A 26,630-nucleotide genomic window follows, 5' to 3' on the forward strand; every position below is an offset into this window, starting at 1 on the left:
TACAGAACTACCCCAGAATTATACAGTCTTAGAATGGTTTGAGTTGGAACTGACCTTTAAGATCATCTAGTTCCAATGTAGTATTGTAAACCCATATTAACACAGCGCATCTGGTCCAGGGTAGGAATAGAATATGAGATGCACTAAAGCCCATTGAGACAAGAGTCTTAGCCAGGAAAATGGGCTTAACCAGCAGAGAACATGCACGTGTTGTGACTGCAGCCCTCTTGTTTTCACACCTGGGTTATTCATGTCAACTTGCACGGAAAGTGGAAGTGAGAAACCCCAGTAAAAGATAGTACCAAAATTTAATGCATATCAAAATGAAACAATAAAACCTTCAGCAGAGAATTTTTTATTACCCTCCAGGTCATCGTAAATTGTTAGCTAGTTAAATCAAGGCACAAAATCGCAAGGACAAGATAAAGTTATGTCCTTTCTGGGGGGCTCCATGAGCCTATAGGCTCAATATGCATTTGCTACTGAAATGATATACCAGGTAGGTTGTCCTGCTCATTTTGAAGACTGCCAAATCTTTCTTCCTTCAAAAAAAACCCCAATCCAAATCCATATATACAAACTCAGGCATTTCCACTTCAAAAAAATCTGGGCTTTCCTGATAGGGGACAGGCTTTGGGTTGCTGTATTTGGCTCTGTTTGCAGCTGCAGTAGATAGATGCACTATGACCACAGGAAGGGGGTCACATTTACAAAAGCCACTTTTGATCTGAGAAAGTTCCTCAATCAGAAGGGCAAGCAGTAGCACTGCAGCGCATGCTCTTACAGGTAGGTGCCCATGAACCAACACAAGCTGCTTCCACAGTGCCCCTTTAAAAACCACAAAGAAAAATGCAGACAGCATTAGCAGTGGCCATGACCCTGAATGAGGCACTTGGCAAATTCCTACCACACAAAAGACATAACAGTTACACAGGGGATAAGGGAATGTTGAGGGTTGGCAGCCCAATTACATATGTAGCCCATTATGAGTGCAGAGCCAGCTGCTTTTACATATGCACATATGCAATGTGCTCATCCTTTCTTAAAGCTGTCACACAGACCTTGTCGATAAGCGTGGAGGCGGCATGAGGGCTAAAACTAAATGCATGTTCCATTGTTTAGATGTCAGAGAGCCTGAGATGTTCTTACAAGAATTGCATTTAGACAACATCAGTCTGAAAGAAGAGAAACTGGTGATATCAACCCATCATCACCAGCATCCTTAAAAGCCTTCCTAAGAGTGACCTTGCTGATGTTAGAATACTCACAACACTCACAAATGACTTTGCACTGGTTGCACTGTTTTCCCAAAGCAAAGCTCTCTCGTTATTTCATAGCATGCCCCAACAAATGCCTGTGTAAAAATCATTAAGTACCAAACAAGCTAGAGGAGAAAAGTCTCCAGATTGTCTGCACTCAGTTGAGCCATTAAGCAGTGTACAAAGACACAAATTCCTCTTCTGTAGGAGTAGGACCTGGATTGTGATGCATGGCTTCAGGGATGGCAACAGAGGGCAAACGACCCATTTTGCTTCCTCTCATCTCATAACAAACTCTCTCCATCTCTGATGACCTAACCTGCAAGCAGTCATCTCTGCTGCCTTCCCAAAGCCCCTGGCAGCAGCAGAAGGAGCAGCTGCTTTCCCATTCCCCATCCCAGTAGCATCCCTCTGTCCTCCCCTGACCTCCCCAAGGAGGTATCTGAGTGTATCAGGGTGCACTCTGTGTGCCTGTGCTGCTTCTGAATGCACAGGAGGAAGCTTGTCTCTGCAGTAAGAGTACAACTGCTGTGCAGTTACATAACAATCCCTCAATATCACCAGACTGCGCTTTGTCATTTGGTCTTCACTCCTTCAAGACAACTTCTAATATGACAATTAGGGTAAATACCATAAATAGGGAAACTGGGGTAATGGCTTTGAATGTCATACTAAATCCTATAGTGCTCACTGAGGTTTAGACTTTAATATGTTGTATTTTGCTCCATGTGACACAGCTGTCTTCACAGAAATAGTAGCATCGTATGAGTGCATATTCTGGAGTAAGAGCAGTCTTATCTCAGAGGAACCTTCAAAAATAAAACAGCAGAACTTAAAATCACGCAACAATCTCTACCAAGTATGGCAGGAGATACAGCCTGTCCCTATTATGCCATAAAGACACTGAAAAACTATGAAGAACAGTAAGCACAATCAGAGCATGGGACAATTGCAAAGCATGTCCAAAGCTGCGATGCTACCAATGCCTTCTGAATGCACTGGGTTGAGATAAGCAGAGCAAAGCCAACTTAGCGAGCCAGTCAAGGCAACACCTTCCCGCTCAGTCTGCAAGCTGGTCACCATGTGCAAACTGAGTTCTTAACGATTTTCCCTCTAGCAAGTAACTGTTTCAGTATCAGGACCCGAACATGATGAGCCGCCGTTCTGTGGTGCAGGGTTGTTGCACTGCCGCCTCCTCGTTCGCTGACCTCCTGAGCATGGAGACCAGCTGGCCCAGCAACCCCAGTTTCCATTAATAGCAGCATCTGGAAAATAAAAAACCAAGCCAGAGAGGACTGTCAGAATAAAGCAGCTCTTTCCATGGGGAGAGCTGTCAGCTTCCATGAATCATATTTAACACAAACAGCTCTGCCCCATCCACACCAGCACCAATGCACTTGAGTCATTTACAGCAACACTTTTAAGATGTTTAATTCTCTGTTCAGCATTTCTGATGTTTGTTCAAACTACATTTTGCACGCTGAGGACAAGAAATAGATCTATTTTTGGTTATAGAGTGTTTCTCTGACCTAATCCAACCCTAACTAAGGAAAAGAGCAACTAAGCTCATGTCAGCCACATTTTAAGGTGTTAGAGATAATGTCAGCACGTTCCCCTCCAGTGAACAACAGCCTGAATATTCAGCTTTCTACCTACTGCTTTTCCTATTACAATGTCTTCTTCTGGACCCTGAGCACGTGAGTGACAGAAATTCAAAACCCTGAGAATCACGGAGCTGAACACAGGAGCAACACGGAAAAGAAGGAAAGGGGAATGAGAAGGGAAGTTTTATACTGACAAGTGGATGGATGTGAATCTTTGGGAGAGTCAGATGTGATTACATGTGTGCTAAGCAGACCAGAACAAGGTGTAAGTGACTTCACAGTTTAAGGTTGAACTGACTGGCTTAGAAACACCTCCAAAATTGACCCTTTGCATGATGTAATCTTGGCATACAATGCATTCCAGCCTGGCATTGCTAGGACACAGTCATGCAGAATGAGAACTGGATAAAAGACTATAAACAAAGAGCGGTGATAAATGCAGTGCAGCAAAGTGTGGGATGGTGCCAGAGCTCTGGCTGCCTGAGATCCAGTATTACTTAGCATCTAGATTAATGAGCTGGAAGAAGTAAACAAAATGATTAAATTCACAGGCCATCCTAAACTAGAAGGAGTCAGAACATCAGTCAGGAGACAGCGCCGATACAAAGCGACCAAGAATGCTTCAAAACAACATAATAAGATTTTAAGATTAAAATGCACAGCAACATATCTAAAGAAAAACAGTTTGCTACACATGGGCTGTACCAAAGGGAAGGACTTGGGATATTGAATTGCTGGAGGATACCCAAGGCCTGATGTGGATTGTAAATTAGGCAGGAGTTCACAGAATCATAGAATGGCCTGGGTTGAAAAGGACCACAATGACCATCCAGTTCCAACACCCTGCTATGTACAGGGTCACCAACCACCAGACCAGGCTGCCCAGAGCCACATTCAGCCTGGCCTTGAATGCCTCCAGGATGGGGCATCCACAGCCTCCTTGGCCAACCTGTTCCAGTGCATCACTACCGTGAAAACAACTCTGTGTGTGCACAAACAAAAGAAAATGAAACTTAAGAGCATGCAGGCAATGAGCATTTGTCCCCCTTGCAGGGCTTTAACCCCATGCTTTGGGCTGGACAAAGTGCAGACAGCAGCACAGCGCTGTGGGTCCCACTCACCTGTCCCGCTGGGGGTCTCACAGGCAGTGCCGCGGCGGCCCAGGGGACAGATGCACTCACACTGTGTTCCTGAAAGCGAGCAGAGATGGTGGGGTTAAAGACTTCAGTTATGTCACGCTTCCCTGCAGACACCTGTTCCTTCTGGGTGCTGCAAGGGAAGGGATAGATGGTGAAATGATGTCAGCTTGCTTCTCTGGTGAGGAAAGTATAAAGCAGCAACAAAGCAGAGAAATGGCACTACGCTTCTGCCCCACTTGCCCCATGCCCCTTTGCAGAGAGATTTCATAGCAGGGTTGGATAGGAACAAACTGCATCTTACGCAGAGGGAAAACCTACCTAACCCCACTCAGACCTCCCAGGACCAGCCAAGAGCTCCCACTTGAGAAAATAATGGTCATTAAAAGCCTCTTGTTGAGAAGACCCCACATGAAAGCCAACCGATCCCAATCCTGAGAAGTTATTGAGCCAAGGGTAATTATGAGATGAATCCTTAAGTGCTACAATCAGCTCGCTGGTACCTGAAGCAATCGTTCTACCTTAGGCACATTTAGATGATAACGAATCTCATCAGGACTTTTGCAGATGCAGATTGGAATTAGGCACTTGAAAAAAAATGGTCCCTCTGTTAGAAGCCCTCATTACATCATATATCTCTGTTTAGGCAGAGGTTTTCATTCAGTTTGATTACTTTCCCCCCTCATTTTTAAATCACAGCCTGCTTACAAAGGAGGACAGCTTCTATTAGAAATGGGGGGAGGTGATGGTGCTCACAGTGCTTGGCACTTACGTGGTGCTTTTCATCTTCAAAACACTTTAACAAGCACTAATTAATGCTGAGACAGTAGTCACTTCTCTGGGATGATGGAAGGAAAATAAAAGCAAAGGAGGAGACATCAAGTTGTTTTTTTTTAATACTTAATTGAGACAGGAGCAAAATTTTGCATGGAACTTTTGCAGATAAACCCTTCCATTAAAAAGATGCATCCAGTGACTCCACTGTGTTGACTAAAGAGAGGAATTCTACAAACAGGGACCAACCAGTGGGAGGTGTCACCGCTTATAGCAGTAAGGTTGGAACTAGATGATTTAAAGAACCCGTCCAACCCAAACCATTCTACATTCCTATGATCTTCTAAAAACCCATTTTAAAAGAATATGACAGGAACAACTGAAGAGCTGATGACTTGCTCAGCCTTCTTCCTCCCAAAGAATCCCTGCTCATTGATGCAAGAGGTTCAAGAAGCTGTGTGACATCCTCCTACCTTTCAGAACCGGGATCCCATTGCCTTGGCATGGAGCGCAGCGACAGGAACTGGTCTCCAGCTGAAACTCATCAAGAGCCCGGCGCAGATTTTCTTTTATTGTCATTGCATTAGCAAAGTCAGCTGGAGTCACCAGCTGATACAGCGGCTGTACCTAAAGGGATGGAAGAAACAGCACTCCACACAGTGCTCAAGATGGCACGAGCATGTTGTGGCTCAATGGGAACACGGCTGGTGAGGAAAGTGAAGGCCTTGTGGTACATGCCCCAAGCTTCCCATTAGTATTCCTTTAAACCCAGTAAACAGCATGGCAGCACAGTCAGGAATACTTGCAGGGATCCTCCTCTTGGTTTGTGACACCAACAAAACTGCAAACGCAGAAGGAGATTCAAAAGCCCAACAGCTGGTCAGAAAGTTCCATTAAATGCCTTCTTACTATTTTCCTGTTGTTGATATTTTGTTAATTTGCTCAGAACTACTTTCCCTCTCTCCAGTTTAAAAACCATCCCCCAAAGCCACCCAGAGAAATCTCCCTCATTCCTCATCCTCAGGCACTCATGTTTGCACTTTTAAGAGTAATCACCTCCGCATTTCAAGGCTGAATTTTCTCTTTATGAAGGCAAAATATGGGTCTCACAGCCTTGATGAGAGGATCGTGATATCCAAATGCAGCCACTGCAGATGGGATCGGTAATAAAGGATACGGGATGTAGAGCACAGTGAACGTGCTGTAGGAATCAAGGAGATTTTGGCCTGCTCATTTATTTTTCAGAGAGCAATGGAAAGTTCAACGAGCCCTACAGATAAGCAGTCATTCACTCTCTCACCAGTGGACCCATCCCAAATTCCCAACCTTGCTATAGGGATACCTGCCACCACCATACAGCAAAAGCACAAATGATCCCCGAGCTGCTATTACAGTCTCAAGCTTCTAGAAACAAGAGAAAGCATCAATAAAGAATGCTCATCTCCTGCTGCTGTACATTCCCTCCTCATCAATTATCTGTGATCCATACTTCACTTTTGGGCTTCAGCTCATACAAACACGGAAATATACTGAGAGTGACCTGCCAAGTCCTCTCCGCAGATGATTTATGAACTGTTTTGCTTTAGTTTTCCCTAACTAAGCATCCCCAGGCTGACATTTAGTCACAGTCTGCTGATACTCTTGATCTCTGAGTCCCGCAGGGATACCAGTAGGTAAATGAAGGCTTAGAGATATCAGATCAAATCACCGGGCAGCCTGACCACTGATGCCAGGAAAGGCAAAGGACACCACAATTTGTTGTGGGAGAACTTTCTGGAAGTGCAGAGCATCGCATTTACATTGTCTACTTCTGGAAGACTTCCTAGCATCTTTCTGGAAGGTTCACCCACAGGGCATTAGGGGCTTGGGGAAGGCAAACCCACTGCAGCAAGCACCAGACAGGCACCAGAGCATCTCTCAATTACTGTTTAAGATTCAATTACTGTTCAAATTGCAGGAAAAATAAGTAAACGTTGCCAGTCATACTTTAGATAAGTGATACGCTGCTGAACCAGGAAATGGATGGCCTGCTGGATAGGCAGTAAGTGATCACACTGGCATAGCCAAGTTTGAAGGAGGAAAAGCTGTTGACTTCACTCACTTTCAACAACATCATCCTTTTTAATGCATCCCAACTTTGATTTTCTGAGCACCCACCCATCCTCAGAGCAACGATGCCAGTGCAGTTCTATTGGTAGCCCCAAAAATGGCCCTCTACCCAAACATAATTCTCATTTATCTGAACACGCTGCTTTCAAAGGCACTGAGCTAAGCAAGGCTGAACACAGCAATGGACACAATACCTTCAGCTTTATGATCTCAGGGTTGTATTGCACAGCATCCCCCCACTCCTGCATCAGTGTGGCTGTTGGCAGGCCCTTGTTAGCCAATGCCGTAATGTGTTCACTTGCTCCCCCACGAACAAGGGTGACAAAGTCTTCCACATACTGTTTTTTGGAGGTGCTGCCTGCAAAAAAAAAAACAAATCACGTTTAGAGAGTGGGGGCTGGGAAGAAAAAGGTGCTTCATACCTGATGCCTGGTCTCCTACACTGCATGTCCTGTGCCCCTCCTGCTCCCTTGCAGCAATACTCTCATCCTCTTCTTCCATCCCCATCCCTCCAACAGGCAGCAATAAGGCCTGCAGTTCCTTCTGCTGCCCCAAGCTTCTCTCCACCATAAGGGAGGAAATCCATCCACCAGGCAACGTTATGGGATGTTCTTTCTGCAGTAACACTGGTTAGAAATGAAATCACACAAGTGTTTCACACCTACCTCCAATCTCCTTTAGAAGGGATTTACAGCCTTCCACATTTATTCCAAGAACCAGAGAGACAGCTTTAATAGTTCCACTGAATTTAAAGCCGTGCTGCGCGCACTTCTGGACGTCGCTCATAGAAAAACCTTTAAATGCACAACAAAACATTACAGTGTTTTTTTTCATGTCCTTCTATGCAGAAAATAAACGTTGAGAATATATATAAGGGAAAAAATGACAAGGATTAAGCCTTCTTTGGGATAATCAGCAGATCGGTAAGAAATGAAGTCCATGGTTCCAGGAACTCTAAAACAAGTTGCTAATGCCAGGTGGATGCTGAAAGGAGAGAGTTGTTACAATCAGCTCAGCTGCACTGGGCTATGCAGAGCAGCAGCATGAGGGAGTCTGATTTGTGACTTAAAACATCTGTGCCAAAGGACTACGTCCCACCCATCCCCTCCATCACAAGCCAGGTTTGTTAGGGGTAATGCTTTAAGTAGTTTTTGTCCTCATTTGCCAGCTCATGCCTCCAGTTCCTTCCTGCCAGAAGAGCCTTAATTGTTTCATGCAAGTTGCTCCATGTAAATTCTGAATCTAAAGTCTGTCCCTCTGGGACGTATCTGCCTATAGCAAAAACCAGCAACCTCCAAGCCAGCAGAAGAGCAAACAGACTGAGTGTCGCATGCAGCAGTCCATTAAATGCTTTCACAAACAGACAACGAAGGCCGTTCCTCACTTCCATGCCAATGAATAAATAAGAGAGTGCAGCTATTGATTAATGTCACACAGCTCTCTCTATCCCATGCAACAATCATCATTTCTTGCAAGAAAAAAAGAAGCCAGAGTCAAAGAGCAAGAGCAGTGTCAGGCACAAGAGTCACCCAGCAAATTATTTACTGTTTCTTACATGCTGGAAAAGCTCTTGAGGCTAAAGGTGTTTCAGAACCATCACTTGAAAAGGCAATGGAAAAAGAACTCAGGCTAAGGTTTCAAAGCTAGCAGAAATGTTAAGCTACATGGCTCTCATTCATCTCAACATCATGTCAGCCCCCAAAACGTGTAGTCTGAAACACTTGCCACAGGGCCCTTTCTGTGAACTGGCAGCATCCACAACTTGAGAGCTAGATGGAGCCCGTGATGCTGAGCACGCTTTGAAAAGCAGTGCTTTACCCAGCACTGTGGAAACACTTTGAATCCCCTATTCCCTGTATGGGTTTTCTTGGAGATGCTGCTGGCTCCTTCCGACACAGTCTCTTCTTTCCTCAGATCTGAAGATCCATCACTGGGTGCACGCAGAGGGGTTTCCCACTGAAAAGATATTTCTGGCCCCAAAGCCTTTCACAAGCTTCAGATGCACATACCTGCCTTCTGGAGCTCTCTGCTGTTCAGGACTAACGTATATTCATAGATGCCACCAACGGTAGCCTCAGTGATGTAGTGTGTCCCATAGTCTCGGTACAGCTCTCTGTACTCCCCATAGTTGTACTCCAAAGGGAGCTGATGGAGCCTCTGCAGAAACTCATAATGCAGCATCAGGGCTCGGGTCTTCAGCTTATATACAGCCACAGTCAGCTCAGAACGGGCATGGAGGAATTTGCTGGACTACATGGCATGCAGAAACACAGGAAACACATATTTATAGGTATTTATACGTATTTATAAGAATACATATGCATGGGCATGTATTATATCTCTCTTTCCTGTTAAAACAAGTCATCTGTCATTGTGTCCAGTTGTTTGGGCCAGCAGTCCAAACACATTGAGGGCATTTCAATGCAGAACACTATGGCTTAAATAATAGAACCAAAACTTAGCATTGGCATTCTTCCTGGGTATCTATTACAAATGCTTCTCATATACCTGTGATTTTGTCATGGGAAATGTCACTTTGCAAGAAGCAAGTGCAAGTTTAATAGCAACAAGGATTGCTCTGCCATTGCCGAGTGCACTATATACTGAGGGGAGAGACATAGATCAACAGTACTATTAAACCACTGACAAGAGCTAGGTTTGTTTACAGCAATAACAGTTGAAAAGAAGAAATCAAATGATGTTGTTCACTAGCTCCGAATGAATCTCATAAAACAGCCCTACGATTTACAGATTAAAGCATCTCCAGCCAGCTTAAAGCGTGCATCAGATCACAGCTGTGACCACATCTCTGAAGATGAGACTGGAAGTGATGGTGCCATCCTTATTTTGTACTGTGTGTGTCCTCATCTGATGAATGATGTATTCAGCGGATAGACTGCATCAACCCAAGTCAAATGGCATCTGTTAGTCTATAGTTAAGCTCACAGAAGGCCTGCCAGCAGTTTTCATTCCACGTTACTGTCAAGGCAACCCTATAGTAGAATAGTGTGGCTTTGCTGCTTGAATTACCATTTACCCAAGTGGCAGCTCCTGCCTTGCTGAACCCACCTAAAAGAGGAACAGCCCTGCATGTGTGATGGCACTGGGCAGCTGTCTGCACTGCTTAAAGGTACAGAAATCCCAGAACTGCAGAAAATCCTCTTTGTCCCCAGTGTTACCCCATTACTCAGCATACCTCACCATAGGGCAGGGGAACTCTGGGCTTCATTAGCTAAACCACAGCTCGATCTGTGCAGGATTTCATGGTGTTGGTTGCACCCATCCACCTCCTATCTCCTAGACTGCTTGCAATCCCATTTGTGCATCTACTAGTGAGACTGCTGTAGGAAAGGGAGGATGTCTGTGCTTTGCACTGCTCCTTATTTCCATTGTGATTTCGCTACAAACACCCAAATGTGGATGCCCAGCACTGACTGCGCAGACTGCATGCAACCGTGGCCGACTGTAAAGGTTAGGCAGCACGATTCCAGGCAGATCTGTGAATGGAAAAGCTCCTAGGTGTTGCAAACACAAACCAAGGTGTTGCAGCCTCAGTAAACGTTTGACCAATAAAAACTGCAAAATCCAATCAGGGGGAAAGACTTCATTTATCGCGGTCGTGGCTGCCGACCTAAGGATGGGGATGAAATCAATACACACACAAACACAGAAAATGTGTTAGAACAGATTTAAGTGGAGCAGGGCTTACTGTTGAAGAAAATCTTTTCATCCTTTGAATGAACTTCTTGAACCTGTTGTCGTTATTACTGTAACCGATATCAAACAGATTGGGTATGCTTATACCAATGCTGAAGCTTGACTGCGAAGCTTGTGCCTTCAGGACATTGCTTTCATAATTTGAGTAGGAGTCGTATTCAGTCATTGTAAATTCATATTTGCCTTTGGTCTAAACAGAAAGCAAAAACAATACATCTTATTTTCTGCATAGTGAATGTACACCTGAAGCACAGGAAGGGAGAGCAGCTACAAATATACTCGTGAATTAATGCTTGCACTTTGAAGATGAAAAGCCTTGTATAATTGCAAAGCACTATTATTATTAACGCTAGTTCTTCGGGAAGAGCTGATTTACAGCAGTAGAAAAGCTACCACCTCCTCCATACTGTGAGGATCGGAGCCTATTACTTCATATGTCAATCTTACACAAAGAAGGTGAAACGTAGGCATCGATGAGAGTAGAAACCCTCAGAGGAAATGGTTTCCTAATAGACAACACTGAAAAAATATCAGGTTTTGTAATAGGAAGGATCATAGGAAATTTGCCATCTATTCCAGTGCACCCAAATCTTAACATATGGGCACTGCTCCAAGTCCACTTAGTGCACGTGGTGTGATGATATTCTGGAAGCTGGGCTAAACTCACTCTCATCCTATTTGATCTCAGGAGTTCTGTAGTTCTTCATAAAACCATTTAGTAATGAAGCTTTGTCAGTATTATGCAGCAAATTTAGTGGAATATGTGTAATCTACAGAAGGATATGACACATACCTCTGGTGTATAGCTTTCCACATTGTATGGTTTTCTGAATCTCACGTCTGCAATGTAATGGGGAGAACATCCCCCAGCATAGTACTTGTGATCAAGAACTAATCCTTCCAAGTTTTTTGTGATGATATTTAACCTGCACGTGAAGCATAACAGCAGAATATTGTTTATGACTAATTCAGGGCTACACAGCAAATAGCCTGGATAAGAAAGGCAAAAGGGGTGTTTTTTGGCTGATGGTTCTTTGTTACAAACTTCTTTACTCTGAAACCCCAGCAGAAAGCTCTGCCTCTTCCATTGGTTGATGAACCCAATTCCTCTAGAGAAAAACTGAATGCCTAACAAGCAAGGCCTCTGCTAGATCTGCCTCTCCTTGTTTTGGGGAGAGAGACTTGCACAGTAATGACACTGAAGCTGTAAAATATTAACTCTGATTTGAGAACAAACTGAAGAGTAGGGAAGTCCACTAAAAGCAAATTACTGAGCAACTGCAGCTTCAAAGAGATGAGAAGCATGTTCCTGTAATTGTCCGACATTATTTCTCATTTTGATTAAACTCAGAAGTACAAAGCATTAGCAGTGACATGCACAGCAGCTGTATCTCCTGGGACTAAGTAGGAAATTATCTTCTATTTTTTTCCTACAGTATGATTTCTTCTCTTATTTTTTAAGTAAAAAGCATTTTTCTTTTTCCTACAGAACAAGAAAAGGCTCTTTTCACACAGTATGACATTACAAAATGTTGCCACGGTCTTAGCCAGTAAAAGATGGATGAATCCAAACACAGATTTGAATCCCCACCAGGTTGGGGTTTGTAACCCTACCCTACTCAGCCAAAGGACAGAAGTTCCACCACCTCTCAGTTTCATGGCAGAAATCCATGACGTTTTGACCCACCAAAACCAACACCTTGTTACAGACAAGAACAGATTTTAGGCAATACAACACACTGGTTCAAATCACTCATGCAAAATAATTGGAAGACTGAATCTCTCCCACTCACAGGCTCTCTATGGAGACATGAAAGAAATGTTTGGATTTGCACCTCACTCTTCACTCCCAAGTTTTGGCAATACAAAGCTCTCCTAGAAAGACTCATGGAATCAATAAGGATTTCCCACTAGGCTTTGGATCAAGACCCCAAAGAGGGTCTGACTGGAACTCCTGGATACAGCAATTCCTATGGCTTTTCTCTGTTCCATATCTATGCCTGAAGCTTTGTTAAGAAAACATCTCACAAAGATCACCAACTTACCCTTTGGCCAGATTCTCTATTCCCCAATATTGCTCCATCTTCTGGTCACATTTTTTAAACACTTTTTTGCAGTTTTTTTCATCTGACTGGTCTCCACAGTCATCATCCCCATTACAAAGCAGCCTCCGTGCAATGCATCTCCCTAGGAACCAATGAGAACATTGCTCAGGAAAATATTTATTATCATGCTTACAGGCAATACTACAAAATCACAGTCCCTTAACAAAGAACTTAGAAATAAGATAAAATAATGTAACATATGGTTCAAGACAAGCTGGAAAATATTTCCTCTCTATCTGCATGAAACTGTACTGCATCCAGGCCTGGGGCCCTCAGCACAGGAAGGACACAGAGCTCTTGGAGCGTGTCTAGAGGAGGCCATTAAGATGGTCAGAGGGCTGGAGCACCTCTCCCATGAGGAAAGGTTGAAGGAACTGGGCTTGTTTGGCCTGGAGAAGAGAAGGCTCTGGGGAGACCTCATTGTGGCATTCCAGTACTTTAAGGGTGCGTATAAGCAGGAAGGGGCAACATGCATTGATAATGATAGGACAAGGGGGAATAGTTTTAAATTGAGACTAGGGGGGTTTAAGTTAGATATTAGGAGTAAGTTTTTCCACACAGAGGATGGTGACGCACTTGAACAGGTTGCCCAAGGAGGCTGTGGATGCCCCATCCCTGTAGGCATTCAAGGCCAGGCTGGATGTGGCTCTGGGCAGCCTGGTCTGCTGGTTGGCAAGGATACTCAGCACAGTTTCTGTTGTTGCCATCATATCCACTAGTGCTACAGATTTTATTAACTAGTTTTTAATTTGTTTGGAGATTTTGAATGCATGCTGCAGACTGACTAGCGCTGGCTAACAGTCACTCAACCTCATAGATGCAAACATAAAACAGCAATGGATGGACACAGACTAACTTCAGCCAGCCCTGCCAACTCTTGTAGAAGGAGAAAGTTTAGCGTTGGGGTGTCAGAGACATCACATACACACCATCATTTCTCCCTCCTACTGCTCTTACCTGTAACTGCACACACAAAACCTTCACATCTGACTTTATTTCTGCAAGGATTATTGGTAACACAGTCTTCGCTTTCATTGTCAGAGTAATCACATGGCTCTCCATTGAACTGAGATGGTTGTTCCAGGCGGGCAAATCTGTACTGTGATGAAATAAAAGAAATATATTGACTCAAATGCAAAATTGTGAATTTTTATGATTCCTTAGTTGAAAAAATTAAGCAAATTTGTGCTGGTGGAGATCTAAGAGAATGGGATTAAAAAGTGGAGGCAAAGGAGAGCTATGCTGGTAACGTACCTCATTTCAAACATTTCTAATCTGGGACAGTTTTAATTTTACTAAGCAAGGATTGGGAATTGGAAGGGATGACAGAAAGTTTGCTTTTATCTGACAGTTTGTTTAAATGTGCCTGACAGCGCAGTGTGGGCATTTGCAAGAGTGAGGAAGGATTCGGTTACATCTCCTCTCTTTCAATTAGCGCTGGTAACAACATCCCTTGTTATTTTCTGTCAGTGTATTTACTTGGCCCTCTGTATCATTAGGGATTTTTTTCCGCCCACAACACTGCTGTGAAGCAGTCAATTACTCCATCCAATATGTTAGCCCTCCTTCTTTTTGCCCAGCTTTTGAGATTAACTCTTTGAAACGAAGCTTCGCTCTTCCCAGCTCACATCACCAGTTATCCCTAGTTAAGCCTGGGAATGGCTTCTCCAGCTCATTAGCAGAGGTCCCTCCAGCAACAGGGATTTTGATGTTCACGCTCCTGGGGTCATTACCTTCATTTGATGTGGCTCCTCGAGCAGGGAATGCTTGCTGACAGCCAAGGAAAAGCATCTTAATCCTGAGAGGCACCGCATCCCTCTGTGTCCCGCAGGGGACCATTAGTGAGGACAGAGATCCTCAGGCACTCACCCTTTTCTTCTGGCAGGGATCACACTTGCTCCATGAGGACCAAGGGGAGAGCATGCAGTCACGGGGCTGGGGTGAGTCGCGTGCAGACCGGGCCTGCCTGCTGCTGGTGCTGATCAGCCCAAGGGATTCTGTTCCACTGCTGTGTTCAACAACATGAGAGCTTCAGCATGTGGAGTCATCACACTGCGAGATCAGAACAGCTCGGCCACTGTAGAACGGTCAAGGGAAACAGAACCCACATCCCAACAGCCTGGGCCACATCTCAAGCTGTGTGAGCCCAAGAGAACAACTTGGCACAGTGGCCACCACATGCAGCTCCATGGCCAGGCACCCCACAAGCACCAGTCACAATGCAAAGGCCTTGGACACACTCTGCACCTTTGAAAACAAGGCTTAAGGGCCTCCCCTTGCCAAGCAGACGATCTTTTCTCAAGCTGGGGAAAACCATTTGCCTTAGACACTATTGTCAGTACACAACAGATAGACATTCAATCACTCACCCCATTCATCCCCATAATTAACACGAACCCCAGTTGTGAGCTTCCACTCTTCCTCCAGCCATTCTCACCCCATTACAAGAGCTGTCTCCATGGCTTCCATGATGCTGTAGCCAAATTTTTGCCTCATCTTTCAGACAGATTGACTATTTCTGACTAAATGCTCATCCCAGATAAATTCTTCCTTCTAGTGTCTATCTAAGATGGAAAACATTGACTCTGAGTTTCCTTTCATGCCCAGTTTAACAAACAAGTTGCCCCCATTGTGTTCTAGTTCCTCCAACACAAGGGATACCACCAGCTGAAGCTTTGATCATGGCCTAGTGCCTGACAAGGGGCTCCCATTAACGCACATTACAAATCACGCTGAATAAAGGAATTACAAACTCATCAGCTCACCAAGGCACAAAATCAAAGCTCAAAGTTCAGAGAACAGTGGAAATAATTTCATTAGATCAGTAATATTAGACACTGATCAACTGCAGCCCTCTGAAATCCTTTCCAGCACGCTGTTGGGCAGCCTGAATGTTAGTAGGTTGCACGTTGCAGGGACAACTCCACCTTACAACTTGACCAGAGCAATCTGTTCTATCAAATTCATCAGATGACTTATACTATTTTTGCTATTCATTACAAAGAGAGAAATAGCTCAGGACAGCAATTATTTCCCATACGAAGACAAAGCAGATTTGGTCAGACTGGTACTGATTTTTCACTGTTTACCATATCACCCCAAGCACATCTCTTTGAAAATGTTTACTTACTGTAAGCAATGAACATGCAGGAAGCAGAGTGAAGCACAAAGCAGCAGCAGTTTGATGGGGCGCGAAGCAAATGCCATCCATGCCACAGTCATCGTGCCACCATCCCATCAGTGGGTCAAAACCAGCACGGCTCCAGTTCTATACTAGAGGGTTTGGAAACAAACTGGCTCATCCCTCCAGGCAGTAAAGAGCAGAGGACCCAGCACTTGGCAGAGGTGCAAGGTAAACTTTGTAATTGTTAATGCACGGCTTTCTGCGGGCAAAGGGAAAGAAAGCAAGGGAGCTGGCCAGAAGATATTTATACTTTCATTTTTAACACTTCTTTCAGGAGGCAGAAACAAATGAATGTTTCAGCAAATGAAATGGAATACTCAAGACTTGGCAAGAGGGAAGCAATAAGGGAAATGAAGTCAGCTCTCTAGGAACAAACTGCAAAATGAAGTATTTATTTCAGCTTTTGAACACTGGTTTGTCACCTGGAGGAAGGCTGGGAATTCCTCTCCCTGCCTGGCAGCTCAGTTTTCTTTCAGACTAAAACATGGGCCCTTTCTCAGAATGCCCAAAGTCCTGAGGCCACGGGCAAGAGGTTTGATGGGGTACTGGCTTCAATAGCATAGACAGGACAGAAAACTCTGCAAGGGCTGCTGATGAGAACTCACCAAGCCACACTTCCAGATGAGGATCCTCAAAAGCTCACCAAACTTTTCTTCATTCATCTGTTAAGGCAGACTTCAATCCCGCTGCTTCTCACTTTGAGTACAGCTCTCTTTGATTCTTGAAGCAGAACAGCCTTCCTCTTAATGCCCCCATTTGTTTTAATCTGCCATAAGCATCACAGAGGCAGAAAAACTCTCCAAATCTGCATTTGCTTGCACAAAATATTACATTTTGTTGTGCTTTCTGGGAAAGCAGATGTTCTTGAGGAGACATTCCTGCACTGAGCGCTCTGGGCCAAGGCTCAGTGCTTCAATGACACAAGGAATAAATCCATTTGAATTTGCTCATTATGGGAATGATGGATGCTGTATATAAAATCAATCATATTCACTGACACAATTCAAAACCAATCTCAATGTAATGACCCAGGCAACTGTGACACCTCTTAATATGTCACACCGATCTCACAGATGGCACCAACTCTGACAGATAAGCAAGTGGCTTTTAGTTTGGCAGCTTGGCGAAGATGATCTAACAGAGAGAAGGATGCAAACTGATCCCTTGTAGGATGTTCATCAGAACAAAAAGTTTCCATTGCAGGCTGAGGTTTCCCACCAATTGTCACTAAACAGGCAGTCAGCAACCAGAAGCCTTGTCATCTCCACATATGGAGAGTGAACCAGTAGGAAAGACGGCTGAGAGTGAGCAAAGCTTTTCATTTTGGCCTTATTTTTTGTGTTAAATGACTTTGCCCCCAGATTAAAGCAAGATGTGCCGATCTGATACAGCTAGCTTAACCTTTGACACAATTGACTTAACTGTTAATTATTTACAAACAACAAAAAAACTCCTCACCATCGCTCACTTACAGGAAAGACCTCCCCATTCAGATGACTTTGGTAGCTCGGAAATGCAGTGCACATCCAGTATTGCAACAGCAGCAAAAGAGAAGCTACAATCAGAAGCACAGCGCACACTCTGGACCATGTCTCAGTGCATGGAGATTGCTCCTGCTTGCTGACATGCTGCTCATCTCTGTTCCTCAATTAACAGAAAGGCATTAGGTTAAAATCGCAGCAGGGACCAAGGAGGAAGAAGTTCCTGCATATTAACCTATTTTTTCTTCAAAGAAATTTGAATGGCACAACCAGACTTGCCAAATTCCATGAGGACAACTGACACTCCATTGGTCTGTGTGGCAATGTCGCCTTGTAACACTGCCCATGTCCTCCCTCCACAATTCAGTTCCTTCCTCATTGCTTGCTGTAATAGCCAGGCTGCCTGCTGAGCTGCTTTTTAAACCTCAAAGCACTTAGCCCTTGTGGAGGCTAAGTCACTGAACATGGGTTTTATCACATTTGAAAACGAAGACTTGCTAAGCGTCCATCATGAGCACCGAGCTCTCAAGTGCAATGTACCCTTTGTAGGGTTCATAACAGCAGCGTTAAGTTTGTAACCCCTTGCTCCTGTAAATAAAACCCATACAGTTTCACCAAAGGCAATTCTTTTTAAATGGCAGCTTTCTGCCCAAAGAAAAGCTCTGAAACATATCGGTGATGAAAGGCCCTCCGTGGGAAAGGTCAAATGGGAGCAAGAAGCTGTTTATGCTGCAGTTAGTGGTCAAAAAGAGCTTCTATTTCTCTTCCTCCAAGAAAATCTTTTCACTCCCTGCTTCATAACTCACAATGTATTTCCTCCTGCAGAAGAACACAGATGGCTCATTCAAGAGGGGGCTCTCTTACAGATATTAATGGGGAGGAGCATAAGGTGGCAAATACATGACAAAGTTTACAAATAACAGAGCCAAAGGGACACTTACAGCGTTCACTCACAACTGACTGTTGCGCTGCCGTTTTTGTTACAGCACCAAGTAGGCAATGGAAGAAAAACCACCATGACCACATCCCTTGTCTCCAGCTCATCTCCATCAGATTTCACGGTAATGCACACCCAAACTCACCTTCAAACTAGAAACCGTTTCTTTGAATAAAAAATTCAACTCTCATAATCTAAATACGCTTTGACATAGAGCTCTTCCCATGCCCCCATTAAGAAACACAGCGATGCAACAGAAGTTTTACACTGCTGGTGCATGGCGATAACTCCTCATAACCCTTTATTTTCACAAATGTCTGGGGCTGAATGGACATTGATTTGCTGCCCGTTAACATGTTTTTCTTTTAATCTATTGTGATATCCATTCTATTCTGCTTAGAGCTATTTATAGAAGTGGTGCTGCGGGAGCTATGAAACAGGACTGAAAAGCTGGCAAATTGCATCAGGTCTTGAAAGACCTTTTAGGAAAAAAAACCATACTATATCTGAAAGCCACTTGATTGGGTAACATTTGAAGCTATTCTTCCTGCAGAGATTTTTCAGGTGCTGATAAAACATTTTAGAGGTGACAGATGAGCCATGTGGCAAACACGTGCATTGAGATAAGACTATTTAAAGCTCTACAAACTAATAGCTGGACAATCGTTTCACTAATAGACCCGCTATTTCCAGCCTCCTGTAGGATAATTTCAGAAAGAGACAGCCATTACAGTCATCATGATATCGTATCAAAGTATTTCCCCATATTCCTCACTATCACGCTGAAATGTATAAATTGGTTTCCGCACACTTTGATACAGCAAGCAAAGAAAGGGAAAAAAAACCAATCACCCTTTTTTGGTTCCCCATACCAGCTCTCTGCTTTATCTTTAGCAGTCAGAAAGGGCTCCCAATGGGCCTGAACCTAAAAAGTGGATCTGTCTGAGTAGAGCAGCTTGTGGAAGACCTTGGCCCAAGACAGTTCACTAAATAACATACAGATGACGTTATTTGTCATAGTACCATGAGTGCAGAGCCAGGAAAAGGGTACAAGTCCCACTGGTTCCCCATGCAGGAGAAGAATCAGAAGCCACAAGCATGGCATGCAACATATGGACAGAGTTAGGAACCCAGTACACACGCTCAAGTGGAATAGATGGCTCAGACTCACACACTCACCCCAAAAATGCACTATGTAGTAGCTATATGGAATTCCACTCTGTTCATCTACCATTGTGTGTTTCCCAAATTGGCTTAGAGAGACAGCTGCAGACAACGAATCTGAAACTCTGCAGCACAACAGCAGTCGTTCTCTTCACCTCCTATCAGTGCTTTGAAACGATATTCTTCTGGTTGAAGACAATACTTGCCAGAAAAGAAATAAACATGAACCTGATGGGACAGGAGTTCTTTAGAAAGAAAATAAACAAAGAATAAGAAAAAGAAAGAAACATCACCTTGAATCCAGCGTACACCAGTTGAGGTTGCGTGCTCCCAGCCTACACAACTGCTTTCCTTGAAGATGCTGATATGGGAACAAGAGGTCCATTTGAGTCCTTGCTTCTGCAAAACTGTTGGCTGATCCTGAAAACTGACTGCTAAATATGCTCCCATCAGTACAGGAGATCATGGCCCTCATTAACTTTAGGTAAATTGGAATTGTTTCTTCAACTAGTTACATTTGAGTTGGGCATTTTTATATAAAATAAACAGACTCCAACTCTGCTTAGGTGGCAGCAGCCCCTAATGAATGCAGCAGCATGACCTGCTGGACAGTTGGAGCAGATGAGAAAGGCATGAGGCAGCAAGGAGAAGAAATAGAACAAAATACACACACATACTTACAGCTCTCTCTCTTCTTGCATATAGACATATTTCACATAGAAATTTCAGGCAAAATCTTCCGTACTTACCTTGCTTGGCAAAAAATGTTATTATTCCTCACCTCTGCAAGAGAAGCAACACCCAGCCTGTTTGAGATTAGATATTACCCAAAGCAAGGCGCTTCTTTATCTCCTGTCCAAGATGTACAGCAGCCATCACAATTACTGACTATGACAGAGATATCCACGCTGAGCTGTGCAAATGGCAGGACTTTCATAGAGGAGCAAAAGCTATGAAACAAACATACTGAAATGACGCCTTTTTAAAATGTTTTTATTCATAACAGTATTACATGGTGTGTTACAGAAATTAATGGAAAAGTTCTAAAAACTTGTTGGGTTTTTCGTTGTCGTCGTCATTGTTGCTGAATGCATTATACATAAAGTTAAAAATAATGTGTCCGTATATGTTAACAAATGGTCATTATCTGAGGTAAAGTTAAAGTAGGTTTAGAAATGTACTGCAACAGTCATTTTTATCTTTCTCATCTTTATTAAAAAAATACGTGTCAGAATGCAGAAATAAAAATGAATGAGAACCACGGAGTAAACATTTTTGCAAAGAAGGTGCCCAGTACGTTATTAGATGAAAGGTTTTGTCAGACACTTGGATGACTACGATCTATCTCTTCATGACAGGTAAAGATCAAGAATCTACGGGGGATGACAACAGGATGGCTGGTGGGATTCCCTGGTTTTTAAATTTAAAGTGACAAATTTAGTGCTAGTGAAGGACAAGGGATTCAACAATTGCACAAGCTGGATATTCGAGTTTATCTACAGAACCGGTGCAGTGCAGAGGCCGCACATTCCTCTCAACTCAATATCCCAATCGTGACTAAGACAATGTAATTGCATGACACAACAAGTAAGAATTTATTTATCAGTGTTGGTTATGGTATGACAGTGGCCCATGGGGATGGCCCAGCTGTCTCCCATGAAACGCTACAATCCCAGCCTCGTTCCCTCTGCACCTATTTGTTGCAAGAGCTACAGAAATCATCTGCTTCCTACCGACATGATGTCAATGGATCCTCTGAGGCATAAATCTCTTCTTTTTCTTTCAACGTTTTACCCCATAACTGGAAATGCACTAACTAGACTGAACCTCAAATGTCTACGATGAGTCAAAATTCTTGGTTCCGTATGGAGGATAAAACCAAAAAGAGTTGCTGAGGAAATAAGTAGCACCACTGTGCAAATTAGGAAAACAGGATTAAAATGTCCTTCGGAAATGTTTTTACCTCTGCTTTTAATCCTTAAACACTCAACTCACCAGGTTTTAGTTCATCCTCTCAGTTAGAAAACCAACCTTCCTTCTCATGGGAAAATAAAGATTCGCTACAAAACTGTTTGCACATGTCTAAGGGATAAGCATCAAACGACTGTGAATGGGAATAAAAGCCCTCTTCTCTGCATGTTCAGTAGGTCTATTCACAGCTAATTTTTTCATTCACATACATTCTGCAATGCACTTTGCTCTAATTTCTCTAATTCAAAATAAAAGATTGGAATCATGGTGTGAGATTTGGTTGTACACATCAACAATTGCCACCCCAGGTATTATTTTGCCTTCTAAACCATTTTTAGCTTATCAAAGAGATGAAGGAAAGTAGAATATAACTCCAGGCCTATTTTAACCATGACAAAAATGCAAGTCCTAATGCGTCAATTTAAAAACAAAATCTGCACAATAACCCTAAAAACAGATTAATCATTTAATTTCTTTAACCTTTTTCACTTTTTCTATTTTTTTCTTTTTTTTCTCTTTTTTTTTTTTTTCCTCTTTTTTTCCTTTTTAGTGTTAAACCACTAAATTCAATATACTGTAACTGCATAGGAACATCAGGAAAACACATTTGACCTGTATAAGAATTCTCTGTAGGGCAAAAATATATAGATTCTTTATGAAAATCATGTGCTAAACGTATGAACCCAAACACTGCACTTCTGCTTCATAAATGTAAAAAAAATGGAAGTTTCAAATTCTTTCATTCTGCGTGTAAACAGCTGGATGACTTCTATGCAGAGGTTCTGGAATCATAAAGGAATGCCAATGAAACATGATTTCTTGTTAGTGGAGTACACCTGTGTGAAGAAGCTACGCCATCAAATCATGTGTTCCCATTAATTTCACTCGCTGCTGACAAGCTGATTGCCTTCAGCACATGCACTTGAGCTTCAGCCCATTACCGTAAGCACGTGAGAAAACGTACGTGACGTGAGAACCACAAACTGGGTTTGCCACACCTCCCAAGCACTGCAACTCGCTACCTTCTCTACCGTGTAATGGCATTAGTAAAAGAATTCTCATAACATTGATATTTACATTAAAAAACAAAACAAAACAAAAACAAAAAAATCAACCAACCAACCAACCAAACAAAAAAACCTGGCAATTTTCATTCAAACTCCTTAAAGCCATTTCCCCTTAAACATTTAAAGAGTTTAACAGTAAGATTTTTTTTTTTCAAGTTATAAAATAAAAATCCCATTTGATTCTTTTTTTTCTTTTTTTTTCTGATGTACAAAAAGTGATAAAGATGAACAATTCGATCACAGAATCAGTTCGTTATTCCAAAATCCAGGCCACCCTTGTCCCATTTGCAAAGTCCGTTTCATCCGACTTCCTAAACCAGAATCACATCAGTATTATTTGGCAAATGATTTTTCTTTTTTTTTCTTTCTTTTTTTTTTTTCATCAAAAATGGCACACAGAGAAGAAAACACTTGTCTGCATAGCATTACAGCAGCAAGATATCGAAGAAATAAAAATATTCCTTTTCTGTACTTTGTTTAGAGTTTCCTAGGAAAGAATCTTCTGTTTCTTCCATCGGTGGGACTCCGTGTCCTTCCTCTACCCACAATAAAATGAGCATTCAAACAGAAAAGCAGCATTTCTTCCTCACAATGCGCTAGAACTTAAAGGTACATTTGGCAACATCTTCAGTCCGGATGGATAAACAACAGAGTTTTTATTCCGTGGTTTCAAGTTAAGAATCATTTCTGCAGGAGGCGTTTTGCTCTTGAATCTGTCACTCATACAAAACAACAGAATAAGAAATATCAAAGAAAAAAAAATGACACTGCCAGCGCTTTTCTGTTGTTGCTGTTCAAATATGCCTACGCAAGGGGAAAAAAAACCAAAAGTCAGGATCAGCCTGATGTAAGTGATGATGAAAAACATGTCACCGTGACATAAAAAGTGCCAACTTGTGCCCAAAAAGGCTGTTGAATGATAATGCCACTGCTACATACAGATTCTGCTTTTTTGCTCAAAAGAAAAGGAATGCTCATCATTTATATGTGGCATACACAAAACAAGAAATGCTGAAAAGAAGAGCGAGGAGTGAGATTTCCTAGTCTGGATACCCATGAGTTGTGGGGACAGGGCCGGACTCTTGGTACACTAAGCAGGGGAGCTGTCACTTTGTGCTGCCATAGGGATCTGCCATCGGTTGCCAAAAATTGTCAGGAATGCTCGTAGAGCCAGTCCAGGAGGGCAATCATCTATCCTTGCCAGACAAAATCAATCGGAAAAAAGCATGAGAGCCAAAGGCCTGCCAGGTGGTTGAGTTTCGTTCGAGTCTCGGAGCACCGCAAGCCCGTACCAATGCTATTTCTTAGGTCTGTTGATCTGGGCGTAGAGAGGTTCTGCTTCCTGGGGATGATAAAAATAAAATAAGCAGAGATGTCTCCAGACATTTTGAGAACATTTTCACAACATCTGTTTGAGGACAGCAATACCTCGTGAGTCAAAACCCAAAGGAAGTGTTTGTTTTCTGCGCTGCTTTGAGCGATCGCGGCACCCCAGTTGGGTTGTGAAGGAAATGTGACATTATTTCGGGAAAGGCATGCTTACAATCAATTTCCTCTTCCATATTGGCCGTGCACCGATCCTCAGGAGGTATTGCTGGGTATAGACACACGGAGAAATGAAATGATTTTTGTACAAATGGGCGTTTTGAAGTTTACGGGCCAGAAATGCAGCTGGCACAAAAGGCTGTTGCATCGGGCTGAGCATCCCACCCAACAGCGACAGTACTCAGCTGTGGATTTCACACAGCTCATGTAGGAAAACAACTGCAAGCAGAAACTGCTGCTGAAAGCTGAGCTAATGAAGCTGTGAAGGGATTGGAAACAGCAGTATTTTCAGAGCGATGTGGTGTGTGCTGCCTGTGATGGAAAAGGAAAGCTGGCTCTGAGCAGCTTGATTAGGGCTCTGCACAGCCATTAGTACGGTTTTTAAAGCAGGGAGGAAAGGATGGCGGTTTTTCTTAGGAATTTCCTAGATGTTGAGGAAAGCAGCTGTGTTTTCAGTGCTCCTTCATAGCTGATACCCAGTGCTTTCTCAATGCTACATTCATCCTGGCTGCAGAGTGAGGCAATGCAGCCATGCAGCCTGCAATCTACTCTCCTTCATTTCCAGAAACTAATTTATTAAACTAAGAATGACATCTAGGAAAAGAACAAGATGGGCAAAAGGGCTAATTAATGCCATACTGCATTAACTCTCCACAGCTTGATAAATATTCAAATACCACACCACAGAGTTGAATTTAACCAAGTTCAAGTCAACTCATGCTGCAGCAGTATCAGCAAAAGCTGTCTTTAGGCAAAGCCCTTTGAAGGCTGGTAAAGCACTGGGCACTGCAGACCACAGAAATACCTGGCAGGAGGTGGCACTGGTTGCTAATCGCTACTGTTGAAGATGCTTCATTTCTGCAGCCTGCAGAGACTCTTCTTCCCTATTTCTTGCCTAAAAGAAGCCCTGAGCACACTATGAGCATTAAGAGAGAATGAGAAAAATCTCCCTGAATGATTAAATAAAGGCTGCTGAAATTATCCACAGCAAGAGGCAAATACATCTGATGACCTTGAAAAACCAAAGGTAATCAGAAGAGATGAGTGAGAGTAAATAACTGCACCTCACATCCTGTGTGCTGAGCCCACCTATGCCAGTTTTCAAGTACTGCAGACACAGAGCTGGCAGAATGATCCATCATTGCCAGTTCAGAGAAAATATGTACTAATTAATAGGGGAAGCCGACACACACCAGGCTGTTTTTCAAGCACGTGCTGAACTTGAGGTGACTGCAAAGGGAAGCAACAAGGAAAGAGAAGAAAAGGGTAACAAAGGACGTTGGTTTTTCTAGTTCCTTAGGGAAAATAAAAGCCTTTTGAAATATCAGATGTGTTTGTTAGAGGTGTCCTCTAATGTCTGTAAGGTACACAGACACATGGAAAGAACAGGTACCCCAAGGGTCACCCGGCATCACTGGAAGAGGAGTTCGCTGTAGGCTACTGGCACTTTCAACAGTCCATGATGGAGACTCCAGAATTACAAGCCTCAGCCTTCTGTCCATACTCAATATTTATCTAACGTACACTTCATATGGCAACAGCCTTCATTTCTCAGCATCTTGAGTAACTTTTCTTCTAACACATTTTTAGTATTTTGAGTGAAAATCGTGCTCTTACGTCTTCCTTTAGGTCATTTTCCCATTTAGATGCCTGATTTTTCTTCTCGGTGCATGAGACTTGTTTTCTAATATTATTCTAAGACAATTCATCAGTGCATCTTGTCTGCAGCTCAACACTGCAAATGGCATCTGTGAAGAACCAACCGACAGTGACCCTTCATAGAGCAAAAAGAGCAGTAAAAGTCAGAGGAGAAACAGAAGGAGAGTCGAGATGTGCTGACTTCCCAGACAGCTTCCCCCAGTAACAGGCAGGAGGGCTTTCACAAGGATGGTTTGGGAAGGTCTTGGAAGCAGAAATACCCCACTCACCTTCTTTTTATGCCCTCTACATGAAAATCACAGGACATATAAGTAAAAGGCAGGAGAGCCAAAGTTTTAACAGAGCTGTTTCACTGACATCTGCATTCTACCTCTATTTCTGCATTTGGAACAGATCCAAAGGGAAGTAAACCAGCAAACAACAAAAAAAAAAAAGCAATGGGTCTTTTTCAGAGAAAAAAAGAAAAGATTAAATAAGATGGCATACAAGGCTTCCGATTGAGTGTTTTCAATTCTATATGATTGGCCCCAAAGCACTCCTGACGTGCATTCATCAGCCTGCAGGGATAAAATAAGAAGACAAGTGGCAGCATCTGGTTTTGCTGTTAAATTACACTTGAAGGGCTCCATCAACTTTGGGTTATGCAGTTTCTGGTAGATGTTTAAAAAGCAAATGCTTTCCTATGTGTTTGGAGGCTGCTATCAGAGCAGCATTAACCTGCACCCCCACATACTGACATGGCTCCTGTGCTGAAGTGTAGCCTTTAAATTAGGACATACCGAAGAATGAGGATATGAACTCACAAATCAGATATCTGACTGAAGCGCCAGGTTGGACAGGGGAAGTCCAAGGGTACATTGCCTCAAGCTAAAACACCCAAATATACAGGTAACTCGAAGTATGTTCTCCCATGCTGAA

General features: G+C 43.1%; 2 protein-coding genes across 38 annotated transcripts in view; both read right to left on the reverse strand.

Annotated features, from left to right (window-relative positions):
- Nucleotides 1-1,940: 1,940 nt before the first annotated feature.
- C8B (complement C8 beta chain) lies at nucleotides 1,941-16,030 on the reverse strand. Its single transcript, XM_015870660.3, has 12 exons — nucleotides 15,835-16,030; nucleotides 14,574-14,712; nucleotides 13,662-13,803; nucleotides 12,645-12,786; nucleotides 11,393-11,525; nucleotides 10,592-10,789; nucleotides 8,892-9,132; nucleotides 7,548-7,676; nucleotides 7,077-7,240; nucleotides 5,247-5,400; nucleotides 3,985-4,053; nucleotides 1,941-2,524 (listed from the first exon to the last, which is right to left on the reverse strand). The coding sequence occupies exons 1-12, from the start codon at nucleotides 15,924-15,926 to the stop codon at nucleotides 2,373-2,375; spliced, it is 1,755 nt and encodes a 584-aa protein (XP_015726146.2). The 5' UTR covers nucleotides 15,927-16,030; the 3' UTR covers nucleotides 1,941-2,372.
- A 7,115-nt stretch (nucleotides 16,031-23,145) lies between these two features.
- DAB1 (DAB adaptor protein 1) overlaps nucleotides 23,146-26,630 on the reverse strand; it is a 341,210-nt gene continuing 337,725 nt past the window's right edge. For all 37 annotated transcript variants that reach the window (XM_085511816.1, XM_015870667.3, XM_015870676.3 and 34 more), the window contains one exon: nucleotides 23,146-23,850. Coding sequence is in view for 8 of the 37 variants with exons in the window: in XM_085511825.1 (XP_085367951.1) it covers nucleotides 23,806-23,850 (45 nt within the window). In the remaining 29 variants the exon portion in view is untranslated. The remainder of the gene's footprint in view (nucleotides 23,851-26,630) is intronic.

This window comes from Coturnix japonica, chromosome 11 (assembly GCF_054131305.1).
Source record: "Coturnix japonica strain WE chromosome 11, WE-NBRP24, whole genome shotgun sequence".
Classification (NCBI taxonomy): domain Eukaryota; kingdom Metazoa; phylum Chordata; class Aves; order Galliformes; family Phasianidae; genus Coturnix; species Coturnix japonica.